Consider the following 22,715-nt stretch of genomic DNA (forward strand, 5'->3'; position numbering starts at 1 on the left):
GCCAAATTAAACACATGTAAATCCTTAAAGCCCAGCCTGTTTACCTAACATTGCCAAATTATTACTTTTGATAATTTTTAAAAAATGATTTTTTTATGTAAATATTCCAATAGTAAAGTAAACAAAGCCCATTCAAGCCCAAGTTCATGTAACACTCATGGGCCTAAAATCACCTCAATGGCCCATTGCATATTTGTTGAACAGCCCAATTCTAAACCTTGAAAGCATACCTTTGCTTCAAATCAAAGAAGAAGAAAGCAAAAATCTGCTGCAATCTCAACTTCGAAAACCCTCTTTCTCCTAATGGAGGTAGGCCTTCATTTTCCATTCCTTTCCAAACCAATCTCCAACCAACCCCCTCTTTCACTCAATTATAAACCCCAATTTCATCTTCATTAATTACCCCATCGATTCTCTCACATTCGCCCAATTAATGGCTACCAAATTCATTCTCCCGTTGTTAATTTTAGCAGCGATTACAGTAAATGGAGACGATTCGGGATCTGCGGAAAAGGCGATCGTGAAAACAGTGAAAGGGAAGAAGGTTTGTGATAAAGGATGGGAATGTAAGGGGTTTTCGGCTTATTGTTGTAATGAGACGATTTCGGATTATTTTCAGACTTATCAGTTTGAGAATTTGTTTGAGAAGAGGAATTCTCCGGTGGCTCATGCGGCGGGGTTTTGGGATTATCGGTCTTTTATTACTGCTGCTGCTTTGTATCAGCCGCATGGTTTTGGTACCAGTGGTGGTAAACTTATGGGGCAGAAGGAAGTTGCGGCTTTTCTTGGCCACGTTGGCAGCAAAACTTCGTGTAAGTGAAATAAAAGTTTATTGATTTTGAATATCAAAATGCCATTAATTATGGGTAAACTACATTTATCTCTCGTGTTATTAATGCTATAGTATAAATTTAGTTTTTTTTGACATAAAAATAATTAACTTTACGTTCATAAAAAAAAACAATTAACTTTAGATTATTCTTACACTAAAGTTCAAATCAACTATAACGACATTAATCGAATTAAGGGTTAAAATGGTATGTGCAGTTGGTTTAGTCTAAATATAAATTTAGTTCTGAAGTTACAAGTTAGTCTAAATACAATAGTTTCTATATTTAAAAAATTGTCAAATATTGTTAACTTTGGAACTGAGTTGCTATATGAAGAACATAAGCTAGATGAAGGAATAGGAAGACCTAGAATGTAGAAGAGCATAAGAGCATAACATGAGTGATTCAACAGATTTGGAAATTGGATTTCTATATACCCACTCATGTAATAATTTCGTTTTACGATATATAAGATTCATTTGTATAGATATTATCATCTACACCCAGAAAGTTGTATGCTTTAGAAGAAGCTTGTACAATTTGGGAAAAGGTTTTGATTGATAAAAAAGAAGAATCTACTTCAACTAATATGCCCTTAGACACGACCATACATAACATAGAAATCACACTTAGAAAGGGTGGACAATTAGCTAGAGCTGCCGGTGCTGTAGCGAAACTGATTGTAAAAGAGAGTAAATTGATCATATTAAAATTACCTTCTCGAAGGTTGGTTTAATATCCAAAAACTGCTCAGCAACAGTAGAAAATTCACATCCGCCAACTTCAGGACCGTTTTGATCCTTAATTCGCTTTAATGAGTGGCATAGTCTGAAATTCACCCATGGAAGCATATTTTAGCTCTAATAGAGCTAACTTTATGGAAATGGGGTCAATGCAAAAAAAAAAAAAAAAAAAAATCAAACTCCAATACGCTAAAACTTCGTGGTTTTAGTGTGTTGAATCTAAAAAAAGTGTTCGACCTAATAAAAGTAAACATCTTTAAATTTTTTTCTATAAATCCAACTTTAATTTTATTAAAAATTATTTTTTATCTTTTCATTCTTAGTTACAAAATTCTTATAATTTTTATAAATTAAAATTTAATTTAAAATTTAATCTTTTTAAGATTCAACTAAAAAAATAATTTTAGAAAAAAAAGTTTTAAAAGGGTAAAAGATAAATCGTCCATTGAAAATATTCATATTGTTTAGAAAATAAAATTGAAATAAATAAAAATTTTATAAAAGAAAGAGTTTTATGAAATTTAAATCCATCAAAACATGCTAGTTGATTAATTTTGAAAATCAATTTTGCTTTTATCATATAAAATAGTCCGATTTTGGCAGTGTTGAAAATTAGCTTAATTTAATCCTCATGATAGAAAATATAATTTAATTTTATCATTTTCTAAGTAAATAATACTATAAACTAACAAAGGAATTCCTTTTCCAAGGTAGGGCAAAATTGAGACATTTTATATAATAAAGTCAAAACTGATTTTTCTCATAACCTTAGGGACAAAATTGTCTCTTATTCTTTTATTATATTAGTGGACCAATATGGTCCCATGCTTCCTCTTTGATGTTAATCCATTATTTAATGTTTGGTCCATTTATTAACATGACTGACTTGATTTATTTATTTTTGAAAAGATAACTGACTTGATTTTTGATAAGGAAACTTATTTATTAGTGCTGTTTAAATGGTTGAGTAATATAAGACTCGTTTAGTTTACCTGCTAGTTACTGTTACGTTTTACTGTTAGAAAAAGTTATTTTCTCAAAAAGTAGAGATTCACTGCATTTGTAAAAAACTACTTTTCAGCTATAAAATGCAAACAAGAGATGTTTAACCAAATACCTAAAACTCTAACAAACAGAAATAGAAAATGGAGTAACCAAACACCGTTTAGTGCTGTTTAAAGAAAACCGGTTTTTCTTATATATATATAAATACAAATGCATCCTTATACTTTTAAAAAATTATAAAAATGTCTCCCACTAATTTTTTTTTCTTACAAATATCATTTCTTGATATCCAATATTCGGTTTCATTTCCGTGCAACATATTGTAACATAAACTAAGTTGGTTTTTTATTAGATAAGTTGACCAATTTGGTCTTATGTGAATTTCATATTAATCCAAAAATTTAGAATTTGTTTAGCTGATTTTCCTTAAAAATAATTATCAACAACTATTTCTCGTTTATAATTAAACATTCTATATCTACTAACCAGAGTAAAAAGACCACAAAAAGGATAACGAAACAAGAAACACATTTAGGAACCATTTATCATGCTGATAGCTAACGGATATTAGTTGGTTTTTCTGTTAAAAAGTAGTTGTTTTGAAATTTTTACCCAACAGTTCTAAAAAATGAAAACAAACGGACTTTTAATTGATTATTTATAAATATGAATGACAGGTGGATATGGAGTTGCAACAGGAGGACCATTGGCGTGGGGACTATGCTATAACAAGGAGATGAGCCCAAGCCAAACATATTGTGATGATTATTTTAAGTTGACTTATCCTTGTTCTCCTGGTGCATCCTACCATGGCAGGGGTGCCATTCCAATCTATTGGTATGTTTTTCTTTTTTTAAACAAATCATAATTTTCATTTTCAGAATCTAAAATTTAAGTTTTAATTGTGACTAAACTTTGATAAAAGATACTTATAGTTCTTACACAAGAAAGCGAATTTTATGACCAATTAATGATGGCTTGAGTAGGAAAGGCCTCTTATCACTCGAATTACATATGGTGATTAGTTTGACCAATTTCGAACCGATTAATCGAATTCACGTAACAAAATGTGGTTGTTATGCGAATCGTAATGTGAATTAGATTTCATTACCTTGCATTAAGGCTTACAAATAATAACAATTAGATTTCATTACGTTGCATTAAGGCTTACAATAATAACAATGAACCAATGCTTTGTTTCAAATCGTAATGCGAATTAGATTTGTTTACACGGATTGGATTTGGATTTGGATATACATATTTACATTTAACTAACTCCATGTAGATGAAATATCAAATAGGTTAGTTTTGAGATATGTCTCAAAAACCAAAGCCCAGGTCTGGCCCATCCTTATAGAAAATACTATACTATTTGGACTTTGTTGTGATATAGTTGAATTTAACTTTCTTTTTTTATTTAAAATTATATTCATTGAGTTTCTTTGAATTGATTTTAGTTTCTTGATTTTTTTTTTTCATAATTGTAGTTTAACTTTAATTTATCGTTTAAGGGATAATGTGGAGTAAAAAACAATTTTATCCTTAATATTTAAAGTGGTGCAATTTTACCCATAATGTTGGCATTCAAGAGTAATTTTGCTCTTAACGTCTAAAATGATGCTATTTTATCTCTAACGTAGGCGACCAATAACAATTTTACCCCTTTGGATCAATTTGAAAAATCATTCAACAAACTTTTTAATCATGAATCTTCTCATTCATCTCCAATGCATATGTACTTATTTCATCACTTATTGATACTAGATCACAAACCACAAATATAGATATACATATGAAAAAAAACCAAAAATTTATACCCTATTTTGTGCAAGTTGGAAAAATTAAAAATCAAATATTTCATCTAATTTAAAATATTAACCTCCAATTCTATTATGAAATTAAAAAAAAAAAAACAAAATCTCTTTTTTTCTTTAAACCAACTAATATGCAACTAATACAGAATAATAATAAAAAAAGGCGGCACAGTCGCACTACGCGTCCCCGCTGAGCGAGGGTCCGGGGAGGGGTCCCACCACAAGGGTGTACTGGGGGCAAGCCTTCCCTTGCCAACTAATACAGAATACGGAAACAAAATAAATGTATTTTTCTAATGATGTCTAACGATAAGGGTAAATTTGCTCTTGATTGCTCTTGATTCATTCATTTATTTATCCGATCGCTCGATTTGAGACTCATGAGACACCCTTTAGGTGGATCCTCTTGGAAGGTTTGAGTACCTATTGGTTGTAGGAAAGCATTGAAAATTCTATAGAAACAGTGAACGAGACTAATTTTTTTATATAAAAATACTAAAAAATATCAATTTAACACCCATAAAATCACAATAAGCACCTCTCCAAGTGAATTCCAAATTTATCATGATTTTATGCCTACACTAGAATTCGAATTTAAGATCTTTTAAGCAACTGGAGTCAAAACCCTTAACTGTTAAAAGCTCAAACTAAGTACCTCTTTGAGTGAATTCTGAATCTATCACTGATTTTATGCCTACACTAGAATTCGAATTTGGGATCCCGCTTAAGCGACTCAACTCGAAACCCTGAACTGTTAAAACCTCAAACCAATATCTAATGATGATCTTTTCTTATCTTCAATTTACAGGAACTACAACTATGGAAAAACAGGAGAAGCCCTAAAAATAGACTTATTAAATCACCCAGAATACATAGAAAACAATGCTACATTAGCCTTCCAAGCTGCAATTTGGAAGTGGATGACCCCAGAAAAGAAGGGTATCCCATCAGCTCATGATGTATTTGTAGGGAAATGGAAACCAACAAAGAATGACACTTTATCCAAAAGGGTACCTGGATTTGGTGCCACCATGAATGTTTTATATGGAGATGGAGTTTGTGGTAAAGGAGATGATGAATCTATGAACAGTATGGTTTCTCATTATTTGTATTACCTTGATTTACTTGGTGTTGGAAGAGAAGAAGCTGGACCTCATGAAGTTTTGAGTTGTGCTGAGCAACTGCCTTTTAATAAACCTGCTGTTGCTGCTTCTTCTTGAGAGTTTGAAAGATCTGTTCCTGTTTGAAGGAAGAATTTTAATAAGGGGGGAAGGGGTATACTTTGTAAATGATGAGATTTATATACTTGAATGAATGTAACAAAAGATATATATACTTTGAATGGATTCAATTAAGCTTTGTAATATATGGTGATTAGGGGTGTTAGCAGGTCGAACAAGAACCGAGTCTGGGTGGGCTTGAAAATAGGTGAGCTCGATTGAGTTCGAGAGAACCAAACACAGACTCGACTCGAGAATGACTCGGTTTAAGAATGATCTTTCTAATGGAAGAAGCGGAAGAAAATAAACTTTAAACTTCAAAAAAACTAATTTAATATTATAGTTTAGGGTAAATAATCCCATTCTTACCTAATAAGTTGTTTATTTCTTTTATTTTAAAAAATACGTTATAAAGTTTCTATTATTTGTAGTTGTTAACTTTTGGGTCCTTCAGTTTTTTTAGATTTTTTACCATTTTATTCAGCATAAATAGACATACGGAAAATGACAGAGTAACAGAATCATTTTATATTGTACTATGGTTGTCCTTAAAGTTAAGATGAGTGGGGTTAAAAATCTAAAAAAGTTAGAAAAAATGACTAAATGTTAACGGTGACAAAAGATAGAGACTTTATAATGTGTATTTCAAAATAAGAAGATTAAACAGCAAAAAACATCATTTAGGCCTCTGATCTTTTATTTTTTTTTTATTTTTTATTTTTATTAGAGATGGAGGCCGGAAAGGACAAAACCAAACCGGGCCCAAAATAAAGAAAACAAGAAAATAAAAAGTTATACAAGCAACCAGAAAACAAAAAATTAAATAAACCTATACTGAGGGAGGTTTAAAATGTCACGTCCGTGTCTAAATTTCTAGAATTTATATCTTGATATTAGTATATATTATAATTATTGGGTATATATGTCATTTGACACAAAGATTACACAAAACTTAGGGACAGTGTCCTACCATACTAAATGATCAGCGGTGAGACCATGACGAGCAAGAGTGTCAGCAAGAAACGCAAAAGACGAGGAGATCGGAAAAGAGAACATACCAAGAGGAAAACCTTTACAGTTTCGAAAAATACCCCCACTTCCTGCAGCGTCCGGAGCACCAGTAGCCGATCCGTCAGTATTTACTTTAATCCAGTAAAAGGAGGGTGCACTCCAACGAACCATAATAACAGATGGTGCACGAGGCGAGCACCAAGGTAACAATAACTGATCCAAAATATGACGATCTACCGTAGAGGTGCCAGAGACTCCAATATAAACTAAATCCAATTCTCTGATTTAGTTTATTAAACTCTTGATCTTTTATTTAGATACATCAAGCCTCTGATCATTTTTTTGTCCCATTAAGTCATTACTTACCAAATTAGTAAGTTGTGAACATATATTTTTTTTTGATAGAAATTGAGACTAGTAAGCTGCGAACATTTAATATGTTAAAAAGTGTTATTAATTTTATCTACATTTGAAGTTATATATTTTTTACAGTTTCCTATAACCACATCATGCATCTAAAACTGTTTTCAAACACTGAAAAATACAAATTTCATATACAGATCAAATGAATTAAATACCAATAGATCAACCAAACAAAATAACAACTTATCTATCTTCACTGAATTAGACTTATAGGTTCACCTAATGACTTAATATTAATATAAAACTAAATAACAATTTATCAAGATCATTATTACTTCATTATCTTTTCAATAGAAAAGAAAAAAATTAATTAATATATTATTTACTGGTGTGATGTCAGCACATTTGCAGTTAGTCTAAGTTGGGATACGTTTCAAAATTCTCTATCTATTTTATCACATCAAAAGAGAAAGGCTTAATAATCATTTGCTCCTGAATTTGTCCAAAATGGTTGATTGACCTTCTAAACTTTCAAAGGGTTTCGATAGCCCCCTGAACTTATATAAAATGTTCAGTTAGCCCCCTGAACTTGAGTAAAATATAATCAATTAATCATTCGGTTGTAAAAAAATAAGTTAAATACGGAAGATATGTTGCACACATCTTAAAAAAAAGTAAAACGACTAAGATCGAGGTATGCGATTATAATATTAGAGAAGAAAATGTTTTATAGTTGAATAAGTAAGAAATTTTTTTTAACATGTTTTAATATATTTTGTGAAGTATGTAATAACATTCTAAGGCACGTGTAACATATTTTCCGCATTTAACTTACTTTTTTACAACCGAATTATTAATTGATTACATTTTACGCAAGTTCAGGGGGCTAATTCAATATTTTATGCAAGTTCAGGGAGCTATCGAGACACTTTAAAAGTTCAGGGGCCAATCAACTATTTTGGACAAATTGAGGGGCAAATGATGTATTAAGCCAAAGAGAAACTTTGCATTTGGTAATAATGATCATGTGCATGTCTATATATATTCGTTGCACAATTTGCAACCAAATTTTCTACTAATGTTAGAAAGAGAGTCAAATTTGGATACTTGATTGTTTGGTGATTACATGTTTGGTTCAACTGTAAATAGTTCTTATGAGGGGCGGAACTAGGAGGATTGAGGTGGATTCGAGTCCCGGCAGACCGCTGGAGAATTGAGATTTTTTTTAAGCAATAATATCTGATAATATTTTGAAAAGAATTATATTGATTCTATGTAGTATTATTTTAATGTTTAAAGGTAGATGGGATGGTTAAAAATGTTTACTTCTATTTGAGAGGTCTTATTTTCAACTCCCTCCAACCTCATTTTCATTTAAATTTTTTTTATTTATTTTTCAATAATTATAAAAACATGTTACCATTATTAATTAATTTAAATGGATTATTTATTTTTATTTTGATAATACTTTTGAATTCATTTTTAATATGTCTTTACCATTAAAAAAAATAAACATATTTAATATTCATTTTTATTATGTTTTTACCATTAAAAAAAAGTAAACATGTTTAATTTTCTATTAGTTCAATGTTAGTTTCTAAAAAATGATAATATTTTTACATTTTTAAAGCGTTGGAGGCTAAATTTTTTTTGTCCAACCCTAGTGGGATGGACTTTGAAAATTTACCGTCAACCGCACGGTTAAAATTAGCCCCCGAATTATTGTGTTAAAAATTATTGAATTTTACGTTATATAATATTTTTAACATTATAAAAATTTATTATTAAATATTTAAGCCCCCGCTTAGTTTGAGTTCTGATTTCGTCACTGGTTTTTGTTGTTAAGGCGTGAAAAGACTAATATGATGATATTATAATCAATATAAAATAATAATTCTATAATTATTATAAAAAAACGAAATTTAATTATAAAACACATGTTTTTTTTTTCAAAATTCTCTACCATATAATTTTATACCGAGTTTACGAGATTCATCTCAATATCAAAAAACAAGGTCGTAGAAAATGTTAGGCGCTAGTGAGATGGGATGGATAAGACCCTCGAGAATTAATTGGAGATTAGTCGAGGATTAATTGGGGATTAATTCTCTATCATATAATTTTATGTCGAGCATACGTGATTCATCTCAATGTCAAAAAGAAAATGAAACTATTTTTTTAAATGAATAGATTAATGCAAAAAAGAAAACCTGAAATTATCTCTGGGTAAGTCAAATAATGCAAATTGTTTTAAAAAAAAAAGGAAAATCCTTAATGTAAAAAATTGGAAAAAAACCTTTGGAAAGGTAATTTTGTTAAAAACTAAACAATTAAAAACAATGTTATGTGAAAAGCTTTAAGTTTGTGCTTTTCGTCAACCGTTGTAGTTTACTTCAAAATAATTAATCGTTGCGGTTTTACAATTTTAACCGAACACTATATTTGTAACGGTTGGAGTAAAACCACTAAACGCTCATACGAAAAGTTAAAACAAACATCTTTGAGTTTTATATTTATATTTTTTTGAGTAAAAGATGGATAGTGAGTTAAAGTTTCCTTAGATTATATAAACAATCAATTTTATGCATGCTACAAGGATTTCAATCGCAATCTCTGACCGAAACGAATTTAACAGAACCCTCTTGAACACATAAAACAACTTCGAACTCTTAGAGACTCGCATATACATCTATCCAATTGAAACAAAATCATAGGACGGATCGAAACAAAAATCGGAAACGATTCGGTCATAGAATTGACAAGAGAAAACAAGTTGAATTATAGTTACTTTTTGTTAAAGTACATACTTACTTTTTTTTTTTTTATCAAAGTACAAAATTACTATCAAAATACAGAGTTACTTTTCATCAAAATACAAAAAATTACTTCCACCGGAATCATAAATCCTTTACAAAAGAAAACTAAAAGCAAAAAATGGAAAAAAACATAAAACGTCAACGATGATTCACTCCCGATTCCGTGCACGCTACTCGAAGAGGATTGAAAGAAAAGGACGCCACTCTTGATATGATAAGCAACGGGGTGCAAGAAAGGCTAGGTTGCCAACCAGATCTTCATTCTCATCCTTCCCCTTATTCCTTAGTTTGGACTTCAAAAAACGACGAAAGGCAGCCTAGTCATCCCAAAACCTATGCCAAGTACAATTTTAGCAAAGGCCAAAAGCTCCACTCAAGGACTTGGAAAAGCCTGGGAAACGTAAGATGGAATTCCCTCCCAAAATTCCCAAAACGTTGCTCGTAAAAGAAGATCGCCACCCTAACCCAACATATAGGGCATAAATACCTAACATGTTCACCCGACAATGAAAGAGGGGAAAGGAGAGACAAACCTATTATCAAAAAATAACCACGATCTCCTTGAGATCAATATGAGAAATTCAAAAAGTCGTCACTTAAAAGAACTTTACAATCGCCAGAAGGTCAATAAATAGTCAGAAGATAAAACAAACGAATAAGGAATGAAAGAAATGCACCCAATATCTTTCTCCTTTTACACTACTCGAATGTCAAACAAATCGACAAACGTCCATCGTTATTAACAAGCAATGATTAAAGAGCACTAAATGCTCTTGACACGCTCTCCTAAAAAACAAAAAACGATGACACATGGCAAGACAAAAGTGAACCTCTATCAATCGGAAAGACGCTCAGAAGCATAGGAAAACACGCTCTGACGGTCACATTAATAAGGAGACTAAGCAAAGGCAAAATCAACTGTCAAGAGCTTGCGTCTCCTCTAACTTATCAGGAATCAACAAGTACCATGCTTCCCGAAGCCAATACTTTATCATTCTAAAGAACGATAAATTAGACCCGAGGGCATTTGATATCAGACGAATATAACTCTGTCACGTAGCGCCTAAGAGACATGAACTAGCTCTTTGAGAAAGAGAATACATGTCGCCTCCTCAGAGAAGTAGAGCAATACGAATGCGTATTAGAAACCTTGATTCGAGAAGTCTCACTAGACATAGTCTATGATCCAGCCATTACCATGATCACGCTCGATCACGAGAATAACAAACCTGATGGGTTTGAGAAATATTAGACCCCGATATTTGAACACACATTCACATATAGGTGACACGTAGCTCGTCCCATTCCTCAATTCATAACCTTCTTCTGCGGTTCAATGTTTATATAACAATTTTATTTTACTAGTTGTGATCATCCGCCAATTCTTTTATAAACCGATTTAGGCATCCAAACAGATTATTTGGACAATGACTTCTCTTTAATCTTATTTGTCTATGCAATGACAAATAGACTCTCCAAACTTAATCATATAAGTTAATAATTAAAATATATTGTTTTATAACTCTACCCCATGGTTTTAATTTCCAAATGTGACATTTCTAACCATATACCCCAATATTTTATGCTTATCATCTCTAACTATATAACGCATCACATTTTGAATAGCAAGTCGTTGAGTGTTGTCGGGTGGTGGATCGCCATTTCTAGACTTCTCTGTGCTATAAATTCTCAGATACAAACATTTTTCCTCTCGTCAATTCATAGAAAGAGAGAAAGACTCTTAAGTTTAGAGAGAGAGAGATAGAGATAGAGATAGAGAGAGATGGCGAGAGATATAGATGATTTACCAAAGCTTGAAGCCAATTACATGGCCTTGACGCCGCTGTGGTTTCTGGAGAGAGCAGCTACGGTTCATCCGACTAGAAAAGCGGTGATCCATGGATCACTCAACTACACCTGGCGCCAGACCTATCAAAGATGCCGCCGATTGGCCTCCGCTCTTTCCAACCACAACATCGGCGCTGGTTCCACGGTAACTATTTATCGTCTCTCTTTAATTCAATTTTGAAGTTTTGTTCTAGCTGAATGCAAAATGATACTTTCTTTTTTGTTATTTAAAATTTAGGCTAAAAACGGTCCCTAATCTTGGGAAGAAAAACAGATTGGCCCCTGAACTTTAAGAATGTTAGTAATTCGCTTACAATAATCTATCATGATCTATTAATCCTTTAAACTTACTTAGATTAGTATTTACAATGATCTAGTTTCCGAACTTGCTTAAATGATACGCAAGCAAACATGCACAAACCTTATGCCACTTGGATTTAAGGGTGCTAATATGACATTTTAAGCAAGTTCACTGGTCAACAAAAATACCTCTTGAAGTTTAGGGACCGATCAGTTTTTTTTTAAGAAATTAAGGAGCCTTGATGTATTGAGCATAAACTTTAATCAATTGTTGATAATTGGTTACCTGATATTGCTTAGTGTCCAAATCGCCTTGCTAATCCAACGTCATATTTAACCTGTAAAACAGCAACATAGGCTAGACAGGGCCGGAGTCGGTGTACCCGCTCCGATAGTTTGTGATTTAGATCGGATATAGACTAGTTAGTTGTGAGATAGTAATTAACGTACCATGTTTTGTGCCTATACCTGCTTATATATAGGATTTTTAGGTTTAAGCCCTTCTCTAATTAGGAATCCTTATGAGTTGAGGATATCTGAGTCCCTCGTTCCTCCGCATAAGGAGGTCGGAGCTCTAATCGTTGACAGTGGGCAAGCTCCTTTGCACGTATCTTTTAATCCCAAAGGGGTGGAGCTGAAAAAGAGGTCGAACTGACGCCATCCATGTGATGCCATTTTGCATGATATCAATTGTTATTTGAATTGGAGCTTGATGTTGAATAATTTAAATTGCAAATAGGAATCCATAATTTTTAGTATCTATTATATTTTTCTTCTGTGATCATCACAATTAAATCTGGAGATTAATTATTGCTTTAATACATTCAGAGCATTTTGACCCTATGAATTTAAAGGATGTCTCATTAGCTCTCTCAACTAGCTTAAAGTGACACGATTTATCCCTAAGTGCAGCAGATTAAGAGAAGATTTGGACAAGTTGATGTGCGTATCATTTTTTTTAAGCAAGTTTAGGAGGACAATAGATCATTTTAAGCAAGTTTAGAGGGACTATAGGTCATTTTAAGCAAATGAAGTGACTAATGAGGTATCTCCAAAGTTAAAAAGGCAATTGGTTTTTTTTACTAAGTTTCGTGCGATCTAATGATTTATGCCTTATTACACTAAAAGAGTTCATAATATACCATAACTAGTTTGTTCACAATCTAAGAACATGCTAAAGGTGGTTGCTTTCTATCATAAAAGAGAGAATTTGAAAATTTTGATTTCTGCCTATCACCATTTTCATTATTCGTGGTAACTTTTTAGAGCCCCTGTACTTAGCCAAATAATCCGATCGACTCCTAAACTTTCTCATGAGCCCTTGAACTTAATTAAAATGAGTTCCTAAACTTGCATAAAGCGATCTATCTCCTAACCTTGTTTAAAGTGGTACATGCTTCAACTTGTTTAATCTCCATTTTGCTCTACCACCTCCGCTTTTAAGGGGCTAATTGTGTCACTTTAAACAAGTTTAGGAGATGAAACACCTTCATCATTCAGCGGTCTTGACGCATTAAGATTTTTTAATGAATTGTTTAAAATAAGGTTTCTAAACAAAAGTTACATCTCAGAAATCATCAGAATCTACAGAAACATACTAGTCTAATCATATATTGGACGGACACTTCTCGTTAGTAGTGTTTCCGCGTGTCGTGTCCCTGTCCGTGTCTGTTTTCATTTGAAGGCTATTTTATGAAGGTTATGTTTTAGAAATAATGTTTCCCGTATCAATGTGAGTATCTGTGTCTATGTCCGTGCAACATAGGTCTAATCTCTATGATGGTTAAAACTTGCAGGTAGCAACAATTGCACCAAACATCCCTGCCTTATACGAAGCTCATTTCGGAGTTCCAATGGCCGGAGCAGTGCTGAACACAGTCAATATCCGTTTAAACGCAGAAACCATAGCTTTCCTCCTAGGCCATTCAAAAACCACAGTTTTAATGGTAGACCAAGAGTTCTTTAACTTAGCGGAGGAAGCTCTGAAAATTTTATCAGAAAAAAACAGCCAGTACAAACCTCAACTCCTGATTGTTATAGGTGATGAGAATTGTGAGCCAAAGTCTCTGCAACATGCTCTTGAAAAAGGGGCTATTGAATATGAAAAGTTCCTGGAAAGTGGTGATCCCGAGTTTGCTTGGAAACCGCCGGAGGATGAGTGGCAGAGTATTGCTTTGGGCTACACTTCTGGTACAACAGCTAGCCCGAAAGGGGTAGTTCTTAGCCACCGAGGGGCGTATCTCATGGCTTTGAGCTGTGCTATGATATGGGGTTTGAATGAAGGAGCTGTTTATCTCTGGACTTTGCCTATGTTCCATTGTAATGGCTGGTGCTATACTTGGTCTCTTGCTGCTCTCTGTGGAACAAACATATGCATGAGACAGGTAATTTTCAAGGCCTGTTTGGTTCAACTGTTGTTTATTTTTTTGCTGTTGCTGTTTGTTGTTGTTGTTAGCTAGTAGGGGTAAATTGCACTAATGCTCGCTGAAGTTTGGGGTAGTAACTTCATTTTATTTCAATAAAGTCATTGAACTTTTTTTTTTTTTTTTTCCGATAGTCATTTTTGCAAATTAAACAGAAAAAACCCATCAGAATAGTGGTGTTGTAGACACGTTGGAGGAAATGATTGACCTTTATGTACGACATGGCAGCCGCGTGGTAGCAAAAAGAAAACTACATGTATTAACGTCAACTGCTTGAAACTGCAACGTTGACAACCAAGAAATGTAATTTTTATCTTTTGCCACACATGTGGCTGTGATGTCATAAGTAAAAGTAAATCCTTCCAACGTTGTTGTCACATCACTATTTTGGTGATTTCAATTTTTCCGGAATGACTTTATTGAAAAAAAGGAAAAAGGAAAGGAAAAATTCAATGACTTTATTCAAAGAAAATGAAGTTCATTGACTTTGTGAAACTGACTCCAAACTTCAGTGACACCAATACAATTTACTCTGGCTATAGCTATTAGCATTTGTTTCTCAATTCTAATCAAACACTTTATATCTATTGTTTGGAGTAAGGAGTACCAAACTTTCACTTAATCTGAAAATACGCTCAAGCATGTGAAAGAATTTTCTACTACTCCTATCTAATTCGGTTTTGTTACCAAATCACTAGAAGTACCCGAATCCTGTAACCAAATGAGTTCTGTTAGTTTGATGATGGTTTTTGGCTATGTTGCACGGGACATGAAAACGGCTAAAAAACATAACCTTCATAAAATAACTTTCAAACAAAAATAATCACGCACATGGACACGAAACGCAGAAAAGCTACTAAAGCAAGTGTCCATGCAACAGGTTTTTGGCAAGTAATATATTCACATCATATTGGGCTGCTATGTTTATTGGGTTCAAGTTGTGATCCTTCCAGATTGTGTTAAAAGCATGGTGAATGTACTGTTTCATATCAGTAGCATGTTTGCCGTTGAATCTTGTAGCAGAAATGTGTTTACTTGTATTGTATCTGCTATATGATCAGTTTACTTATGGAAAAACTCTTTGATTACTATGAATCTTCCATTTTTGATTTAATTCGCTGAATCTTAGTTTCTGCTCTGTATAGGTCACTGCTAAGACAGTCTACTCGGCCATCGCGAACCAAGGCGTGACTCACTTCTGTGCTGCACCAATAGTGCTCAACACCATAGTAAATGCTTCGAAAGAAGATACTATCCTTCCCTTACCCCGTGTCGTCCACGTAAACACAGCTGGTGCCGCCCCGCCTCCTTCGCTCCTATTCGCAATGCAAGAGAAAGGTTTTCGTGTTACACATACCTATGGCCTCTCAGAAACCTACGGTCCATCAACAGTTTGTGCATGGAAGCCTGAGTGGGATTCACTTCCTCCCATTAAACAAGCCCGCCTAAACGCACGCCAAGGCGTCCGGTATATTGGCTTGGAAGGCCTAGATGTAGTTGACCCTAAAACCATGAAACCCGTCCCTGCAGACGGGAAGACCATGGGCGAAATAGTGATGCGAGGAAATTTGGTAATGAAGGGCTACTTAAAGAATCCAGAAGCTAATAAAGAAACCTTTGCAAATGGATGGTTTCATTCTGGTGATCTTGCAGTGAAGAATCCGGATGGATACATAGAGATTAAGGATCGAAGCAAGGACATTATAATCTCAGGAGGCGAAAATATCAGTAGCGTAGAGGTAGAAAACGTTCTGTACACTCACCCTGCCGTGTTTGAAGTGTCTGTAGTAGCAAGAGAAGATGAGAGATGGGGAGAGTCACCATGTGCTTTCATAACATTGAAACCAGGCGTGGAGAAATCGGATGAAGCGCGTCTGGCTGGCGAAATAATGAAGTTTTGCCGGTCGAAAATGCCTGCTTACTGGGTTCCAAAGTCTGTTGTGTTTGGAGCATTGCCAAAAACTGCAACTGGGAAGATTCAGAAGCATGTTTTGAGGGCTAAGGCAAAAGAATTAGGACCGGTGAAGAAGAGCAGGTTGTAATGGGACGGCTATATATAGTGATGGATTCAGGATTTGCGGTGGTCTCTCGTTATCTATGAACGCTAAATTGATATTTTTAGTGTTTTTATATAAAATAAAAGTCCCATATATATTTTTCCGGCGACAAGTGAGTGTTCAAGCCCCTAGCTCTCCCATGAATCCGTTCCTGGCTGTCTGTATAGGCAACAACTTTTAACTGCTAAGGTTTGTATTTTTGTTTAGTAATTTACAGTCAAATTCAACATATTATCTGTGTAATATAATATTCGGGTGACAATTTATAATACGATAACATAATTTATTTATTTTTTGTGTACAACAAAAGCAGCGAAACAAAAAAACCCATTGATATTCTGGGGAGTATAAAAATGTATACACGTGGTATTAATTATTGGAATATAGATTAATTGATTCGTCGGGTGTATTACTTCCGATTCGGATGATGTATAGGTGGCTAATATTATTTGGAAAAACAAGCCAGGACATTGTCAAAACCTTTATTTTATATTCCTTAATTCAAAGACCATCCATCAGCTGTTACGTTATCAGTTTTTTTGTCAGCTCCTTCATTCGTATTTGACCTCAACATTTTCCAGTCCAGCAGCTAAACGATTCGTAGATTGGATTGGTGGTGGTCGGAGATGGCGAGAGACATAGATGATCTGCCCAAAAACGCAGCCAACTACACAGCTCTCACGCCACTCTGGTTCCTCGATAGAGCCGCCATCGTTCATCCAACTAGAATCTCTGTTGTCCATGGATCTTTACGCTACACTTGGCTTCAGACTTACCAGCGTTGCCGCCGATTGGCTTCTGCTCTCTCCAGGCAATCCATCGGCTTCGGCAGCACGGTATTTTCCGATTTCTCTACTTTCTCTTTACTCTCCGAGAAAATCCCCCCGTCTAAATAATTACGAAGAATGCAAAATTTGTTTCTTATTTTTTATTTTTTGGTAAATCGAGAAGAAAACTTTTGTTTGATTAATACCGATTGATTACAGAAAATTTGAATTTGAAGTATGCAATGCATAGTATTTTTAGTCAACTGTAATGCAATCGGAGCTATTTGAATTCAAAAATACCCTTTTTGTGCTTGAAATGGACGGTTGATGTTGATTCCCCGGTGTGGATATGGGATACGTTATTGGGTTGTCAACGTCTATCCCCATTATGGGTGTGTGTCTATGACAAAAGAAGGATGTCAATGACAACAGAAGAAGGATTTTTAGGTTGAACATTGATGATAATGTCAATCTGAACGCTGATGATTTGAGGTTGGAAAAGTGATTTTGCAAAAAAAAAAAAAAAACGTGGTTAACTTGGTACTAAACAAACTTAATTATTCTCAAATGAAAAAAATTTCTTACCCAAGATTTTTCAAAACACAGCATTTTCGGGTAAATAAAGGGAGCCTAAAATTTATTGGTTTTGCTAATGGTGAGGAATTTTAGTCCTCTTTTTGCAACAAAAAAATCACGGACACCTATCTACAAATCAATGAAACCACAAAAATTATTTTTGAAATCATCCCTATAATTATATATATATTTTAAATATTTAATAAATCTGATTATAACACTAATAATTTAGGGGCAAGATTTTTTCCCGATTCATATAGGAGAACAGGAAAAGGTTTATGTCTGATTCATATATGGGAACAGGCATTTCCCATCACCGTCCTACTCCGTTTACAATCGGTTGTTCAGTAACCCAATCCTGTACTAATTAGGAGTTACAATTATAATAGGAATAGAAAACTTCAAACTAAAAAGGAAAATTTTGAATTTTCCCGCAACTCCGAGCTCACAGAGATGCTCAACGGGTTGGCGAGCGAAAGCTATTGCTTTGCTAGCACTTTGAGCAAGCTCGTCGTGCTGGCCCATTAGCTCTGTTGAAATTGTCACCTTTTCATCCGTTTTCGTTACCTTCTCGTGGTGTGTTTTCCAAACTTCATTGGTGTCTTTTAATATCCAAACGCGAACTCTTTTGTATCTCTAACACAATGGTTTGACTCGAAACGAATTCTTGGTTTCAAATTCTTCTAATTATCTTAGAATTGCCGAGTTGTTCAGTTTTGATATAGTAACTTGACATTATCTGTGATTTCATTCTATCAGGTAGCAGTAATTGCACCAAATGTGCCTGCAATGTATGAAGCACATTTCGGAGTTCCGATGGCTGGAGCCGTTGTAAACTGTGTTAACATACGTCTAAATGCTTCAACTGTTGCTTTCCTTCTCGGCCATTCGAAATCCGAAGTAGTAATGGTGGATCAAGAGTTCTTTCCACTGGCAGATGAAGCTTTGAAAATTCTAGCAGCAAGCGGAAGCTCTTTTAAGCGTCCGCTATTGATTGTCATAGCCGATGAAGCCTGTGATCCTCAGGGTCTAAAACAAGCTCTAGCTAGAGGGGCAATTGAATACGAAAAGTTCCTCGAAACCGGTGATCCCGAGTTCGCTTGGACGCCACCGGAAGATGAGTGGCAAAGCATTGGTTTAGGTTATACTTCTGGCACAACAGCCAGCCCGAAAGGCGTGGTGTTGAGCCACCGGGGAGCCTATTTGATGTCGTTGAGTAATCCCCTAATTTGGGGGATGAATGAGGGGGCTGTATATTTGTGGACTCTGCCGATGTTTCATTGCAATGGGTGGTGTTTTACTTGGGCTCTTGCTGCTCTTTGTGGGACTAGCATTTGCCTTAGACAGGTAACTCATTGAGCTTGGCAGTAATTCGTGCAAGTTTACCGTGTTCGTGTCGTGTCAATTATCGGATTAGTGTCAAATGAATATACTCTAATCCAACCAAAATATTTCGTGTCATAATTGTGTCAATCCAATCGGGTTAGTATCGATTTCGGGCCACATATACAATTATCACCTTCACAGAGCAATCTCCTAACCAATCAAAAGAAGAATGCATACCAGTAAGAGATGATTCGTATTAAGAAATAAAACTGTTCAAATGACATCAATTGATTGGTTAGATATATTGCTCCAAGAGTGCCATTCTCATTTGTTAGATTATGCGAGAGAAAGTTTTATAATGTAAAATGTAAGTATATAAACTATAATAGGTATTAGGTTCTTTTAGAGGTGGTAGTTGTGTATATGGCCCGCCCGAAAACATGATACTATTATGAACTCAGCACAAATTGAGTGGATTAGTGTTTTTCTTGAAGGGTAAATAATTTTTTAGTCTCCTACTTTTTACTTTTTACTTTTTACTTAACACGCTGTTTAGTCTTTCTATTTTGAAAAACACATTATAAGGTCCCTATCTTTTACCAATATTAACCCTTTAGTCATGTTGTCTATTTTTTTAGACTTTTAACCATTATATTTAGCATAAAAAGACAGACATAACATAACAGAACCCTTTGGTCATGTTGTCTATTTTTTTTAGACTTTTAACCATTATATTTAGTATAAAAAGACAGACATAACATAACAGATTAATATGGTCATTTTCTATTGTACTGCGGTTGTACTAAAAGCTAAGATATATTCGGTTAACAATCTAAAAAAAAAGACAAAATGACCAAATGATTAATATTGGCAAAAGATAGAGACTTTATAATGTGTTTTTCAAAATAAGGGGACTAAAACAGTGTGTTACGTAAAAAGTAGGGTACTAATAAATTATTCATCCTTTATTAAACAGGTAGTGATCATTTTTGGATTGACATGAAATTGACGCCCACATTCTTGAGATGAATAAGGGTATGTTGACCTGCGAACCACAAAATGGCACGATTTTTTAAAACTATTATTATATCCTGTAAAAACATGTCACCTTGCAATTGTGGCCCACGAACCTCCTATATATTTACATGTCATTCTTAAAAGAGATACTAAAATACACATGAGCTAATAGCTATGAACACTGCACAAAACCAATATAATATAAGTTGATTAAGGGTTTATTAAATAAATTTTATATCGAACTTTTGGATGGTTAGAGTTAACCTGCTAACCTAAAAAATGATAAAAATATTTAGAAGTATTATTGTATGCTCCTCTATTTTTAAATGTCAGAGGTAGTAAAGTTACATGTGACCCGCAAACAAATGAACAGTTTTGTAGGTTTCAAAACTTTGTAGTTTTGTATTAATGAAATTTCAAATAAACACAAGGAATGAACATGATTAATGAGTTGTTCGCGAGCGAAGTTTATGAACAAAATTAATGAGTTTCTCGTGAGCAAAGCTCATGAATAAGCTCGCAAGAAGCTCCTGAGCAAGATGTTGAGCTCAAGCTCATCAATTTTCTAACAAGCCGAGCATGAGCAGACCAAAGCTCGGGTCAGCTCGATTACAGCCATAGTGAACACGACACGTAAACTATACTAACCTGATTGGGTTGACACAAATGAGAGAAATTTTGTTAGATTAGGTTAGAGTTAGCTCATTTGACCCTAACCCAATAATTGACACGACATGAAAACGACACACTTACACGAATTGTGACCCGTAGCTTCTTTGACCTACCCTCTCTTTGCATTGAAGTTAACTATTTTTGATTCTACAGGTAACTGCCAAGGCAGTGTATTCAGCAATAGCAAACAATGGAGTCACTCACTTCTGCGCTGCTCCTGTTGTGCTCAACACCATAGTGAATGCTTCAAAGGAGGAAAAAATACTTCCCTTACCCCGCATTGTCCACGTAATGACCGCGGGTGCCGCTCCGCCTCCTCCGGTGCTCTTCGCAATGTCGGAAAAAGGTTTCCGAGTAACTCACACCTATGGTCTCTCCGAAACTTACGGTCCCTCCACAGTTTGTGCATGGAAGCCCGAGTGGGACTCCGAGACCCCCATAGTCCAAGCCCGCCTAAATGCACGCCAAGGCGTCCGATACATCGGCTTGGAAGGGCTAGACGTTGTTGACCCCAAAACTATGAAACCAGTTCCAGCAGACGGAACAACCATAGGTGAAATAGTAATGAGAGGCAATCTCGTGATGAAGGGCTACTTAAAGAACCCGAAAGCCAACGAAGAAGCCTTCGCGAACGGTTGGTTTCACTCGGGTGATCTTGCAGTAAAGCATCCAGATCATTACATAGAAATTAAGGATAGATCAAAGGACATTATCATCTCCGGAGGCGAAAACATAAGTAGCCTCGAAGTCGAGAATATACTATACACGCATCCTGCAATATACGAGGTATCGGTCGTGGCTAGGCCCGACGACCGGTGGGGGGAATCGCCTTGTGCCTTTGTGACATTAAGGCCTCAAGTTGAGAAATCGGACGAAGGAAGTTTGGCTCGAGATATCATAGAGTTTTCGCGATCGAAGATGCCAGCTTACTGGGTTCCGAAATCTGTAGTGTTCGGACCGTTACCGAAGACGGCTACAGGGAAGATTCAGAAACATGTATTAAGGGCTAAGGCAAAAGAAATGGGACCTGTCAAGATGAGCAAACTGTAGTTCATAACATATCCTGCAAAATGCATCAGGTTGTGGCATTTTTTTGCTGAAAATTTCGGATTGTTTTCGTGGCGATTCTGCGTTCGGGTTAATGTTATTATCTGTGGAGGATGCTGAAATTAAATGCAAGATTCATGGGAGTAGGAGTTTATGATGTTCATATGTAAAATTGTAGCTTGAATTAAGTTATTTGCTTTTTTGTAAACCCTGAAAGCATGTAATAACAGAGATTAATACAGGGATAAAAATAAACAAAAAAAGGAAGAATTTAAGAGGCTATTTGCCAAATGAAGGTTTATTTGTTTTAGTTTTTTATTTTTTAGTCGAACGAGTTTGTTAGAGTCAAAGTCCTTTATTTTAGGAGTTGTTATTTGCTGTTAATAAGTTGCCTAGTCTTTTGGGTAGTTCTACTTTTAAGCTAGCTGTTATTGTGTTTAATTCTGTTTAGATTAGCTACCTACGTGTATGCTATCTTTTCTCTTATTCTGTTTTGTAAGGTCTTTAAATAGCCAACTCTTTCAATGGAATAAACAAGTGGATTTGCTCCAAATATTAAACATTGTAGTACGTTTAACATTTGGTATCAGAGCCAAGAGCACCAAGGCCTGATTCTGAATCGAGAGTAAAACACCAGAGAGAAAAATAGAATCTGCTAAGAGAAGAGATGGCTGAGAGTAGCAGTTCTAATGGAAAGTTTGTGCAGCCAGCGATTCCTAGATTTGATGGATACTACGAACACTGGGCCAAACTAATGGAGAACTTCCTTCGTGCTAAGGAATATTGGAACCTGATTGAGGATGGAATTGACACGGTTCCAGCAGGCACTCAGGGGAGTGAAGCACAGATGAAGATAATAGAGGAGCAGCAGTTGAAAGAT

General features: G+C 34.8%; 3 protein-coding genes across 3 annotated transcripts; all 3 read left to right on the forward strand.

Annotated features, from left to right (window-relative positions):
• Positions 1 to 272: 272 nt before the first annotated feature.
• Positions 273 to 5,758, forward strand: LOC136220021 (chitinase-like protein 2). The gene is made up of 3 exons (XM_066007675.1): positions 273 to 812; positions 3,256 to 3,415; positions 5,201 to 5,758. The coding sequence occupies exons 1-3, from the start codon at positions 434 to 436 to the stop codon at positions 5,610 to 5,612; spliced, it is 951 nt and encodes a 316-aa protein (XP_065863747.1). The 5' UTR covers positions 273 to 433; the 3' UTR covers positions 5,613 to 5,758.
• Positions 5,759 to 11,408: 5,650 nt separating this feature from the next.
• Positions 11,409 to 16,720, forward strand: LOC136220022 (acetate--CoA ligase CCL3). The gene is made up of 3 exons (XM_066007676.1): positions 11,409 to 11,795; positions 13,747 to 14,334; positions 15,519 to 16,720. Exons 1-3 carry the CDS (start codon positions 11,586 to 11,588, stop codon positions 16,413 to 16,415), a joined length of 1,695 nt encoding a protein of 564 aa, XP_065863748.1. The 5' UTR covers positions 11,409 to 11,585; the 3' UTR covers positions 16,416 to 16,720.
• A 138-nt stretch (positions 16,721 to 16,858) lies between these two features.
• LOC136220023 (acetate--CoA ligase CCL3-like) lies at positions 16,859 to 22,151 on the forward strand. The gene is made up of 3 exons (XM_066007677.1): positions 16,859 to 17,266; positions 18,533 to 19,120; positions 20,942 to 22,151. The coding sequence occupies exons 1-3, from the start codon at positions 17,057 to 17,059 to the stop codon at positions 21,836 to 21,838; spliced, it is 1,695 nt and encodes a 564-aa protein (XP_065863749.1). The 5' UTR covers positions 16,859 to 17,056; the 3' UTR covers positions 21,839 to 22,151.
• The last annotated feature ends 564 nt before the right edge of the window (positions 22,152 to 22,715 follow it).

The sequence above is a fragment of the Euphorbia lathyris genome, chromosome 2, assembly GCF_963576675.1.
Source record: "Euphorbia lathyris chromosome 2, ddEupLath1.1, whole genome shotgun sequence".
NCBI lineage: Eukaryota > Viridiplantae > Streptophyta > Magnoliopsida > Malpighiales > Euphorbiaceae > Euphorbia > Euphorbia lathyris.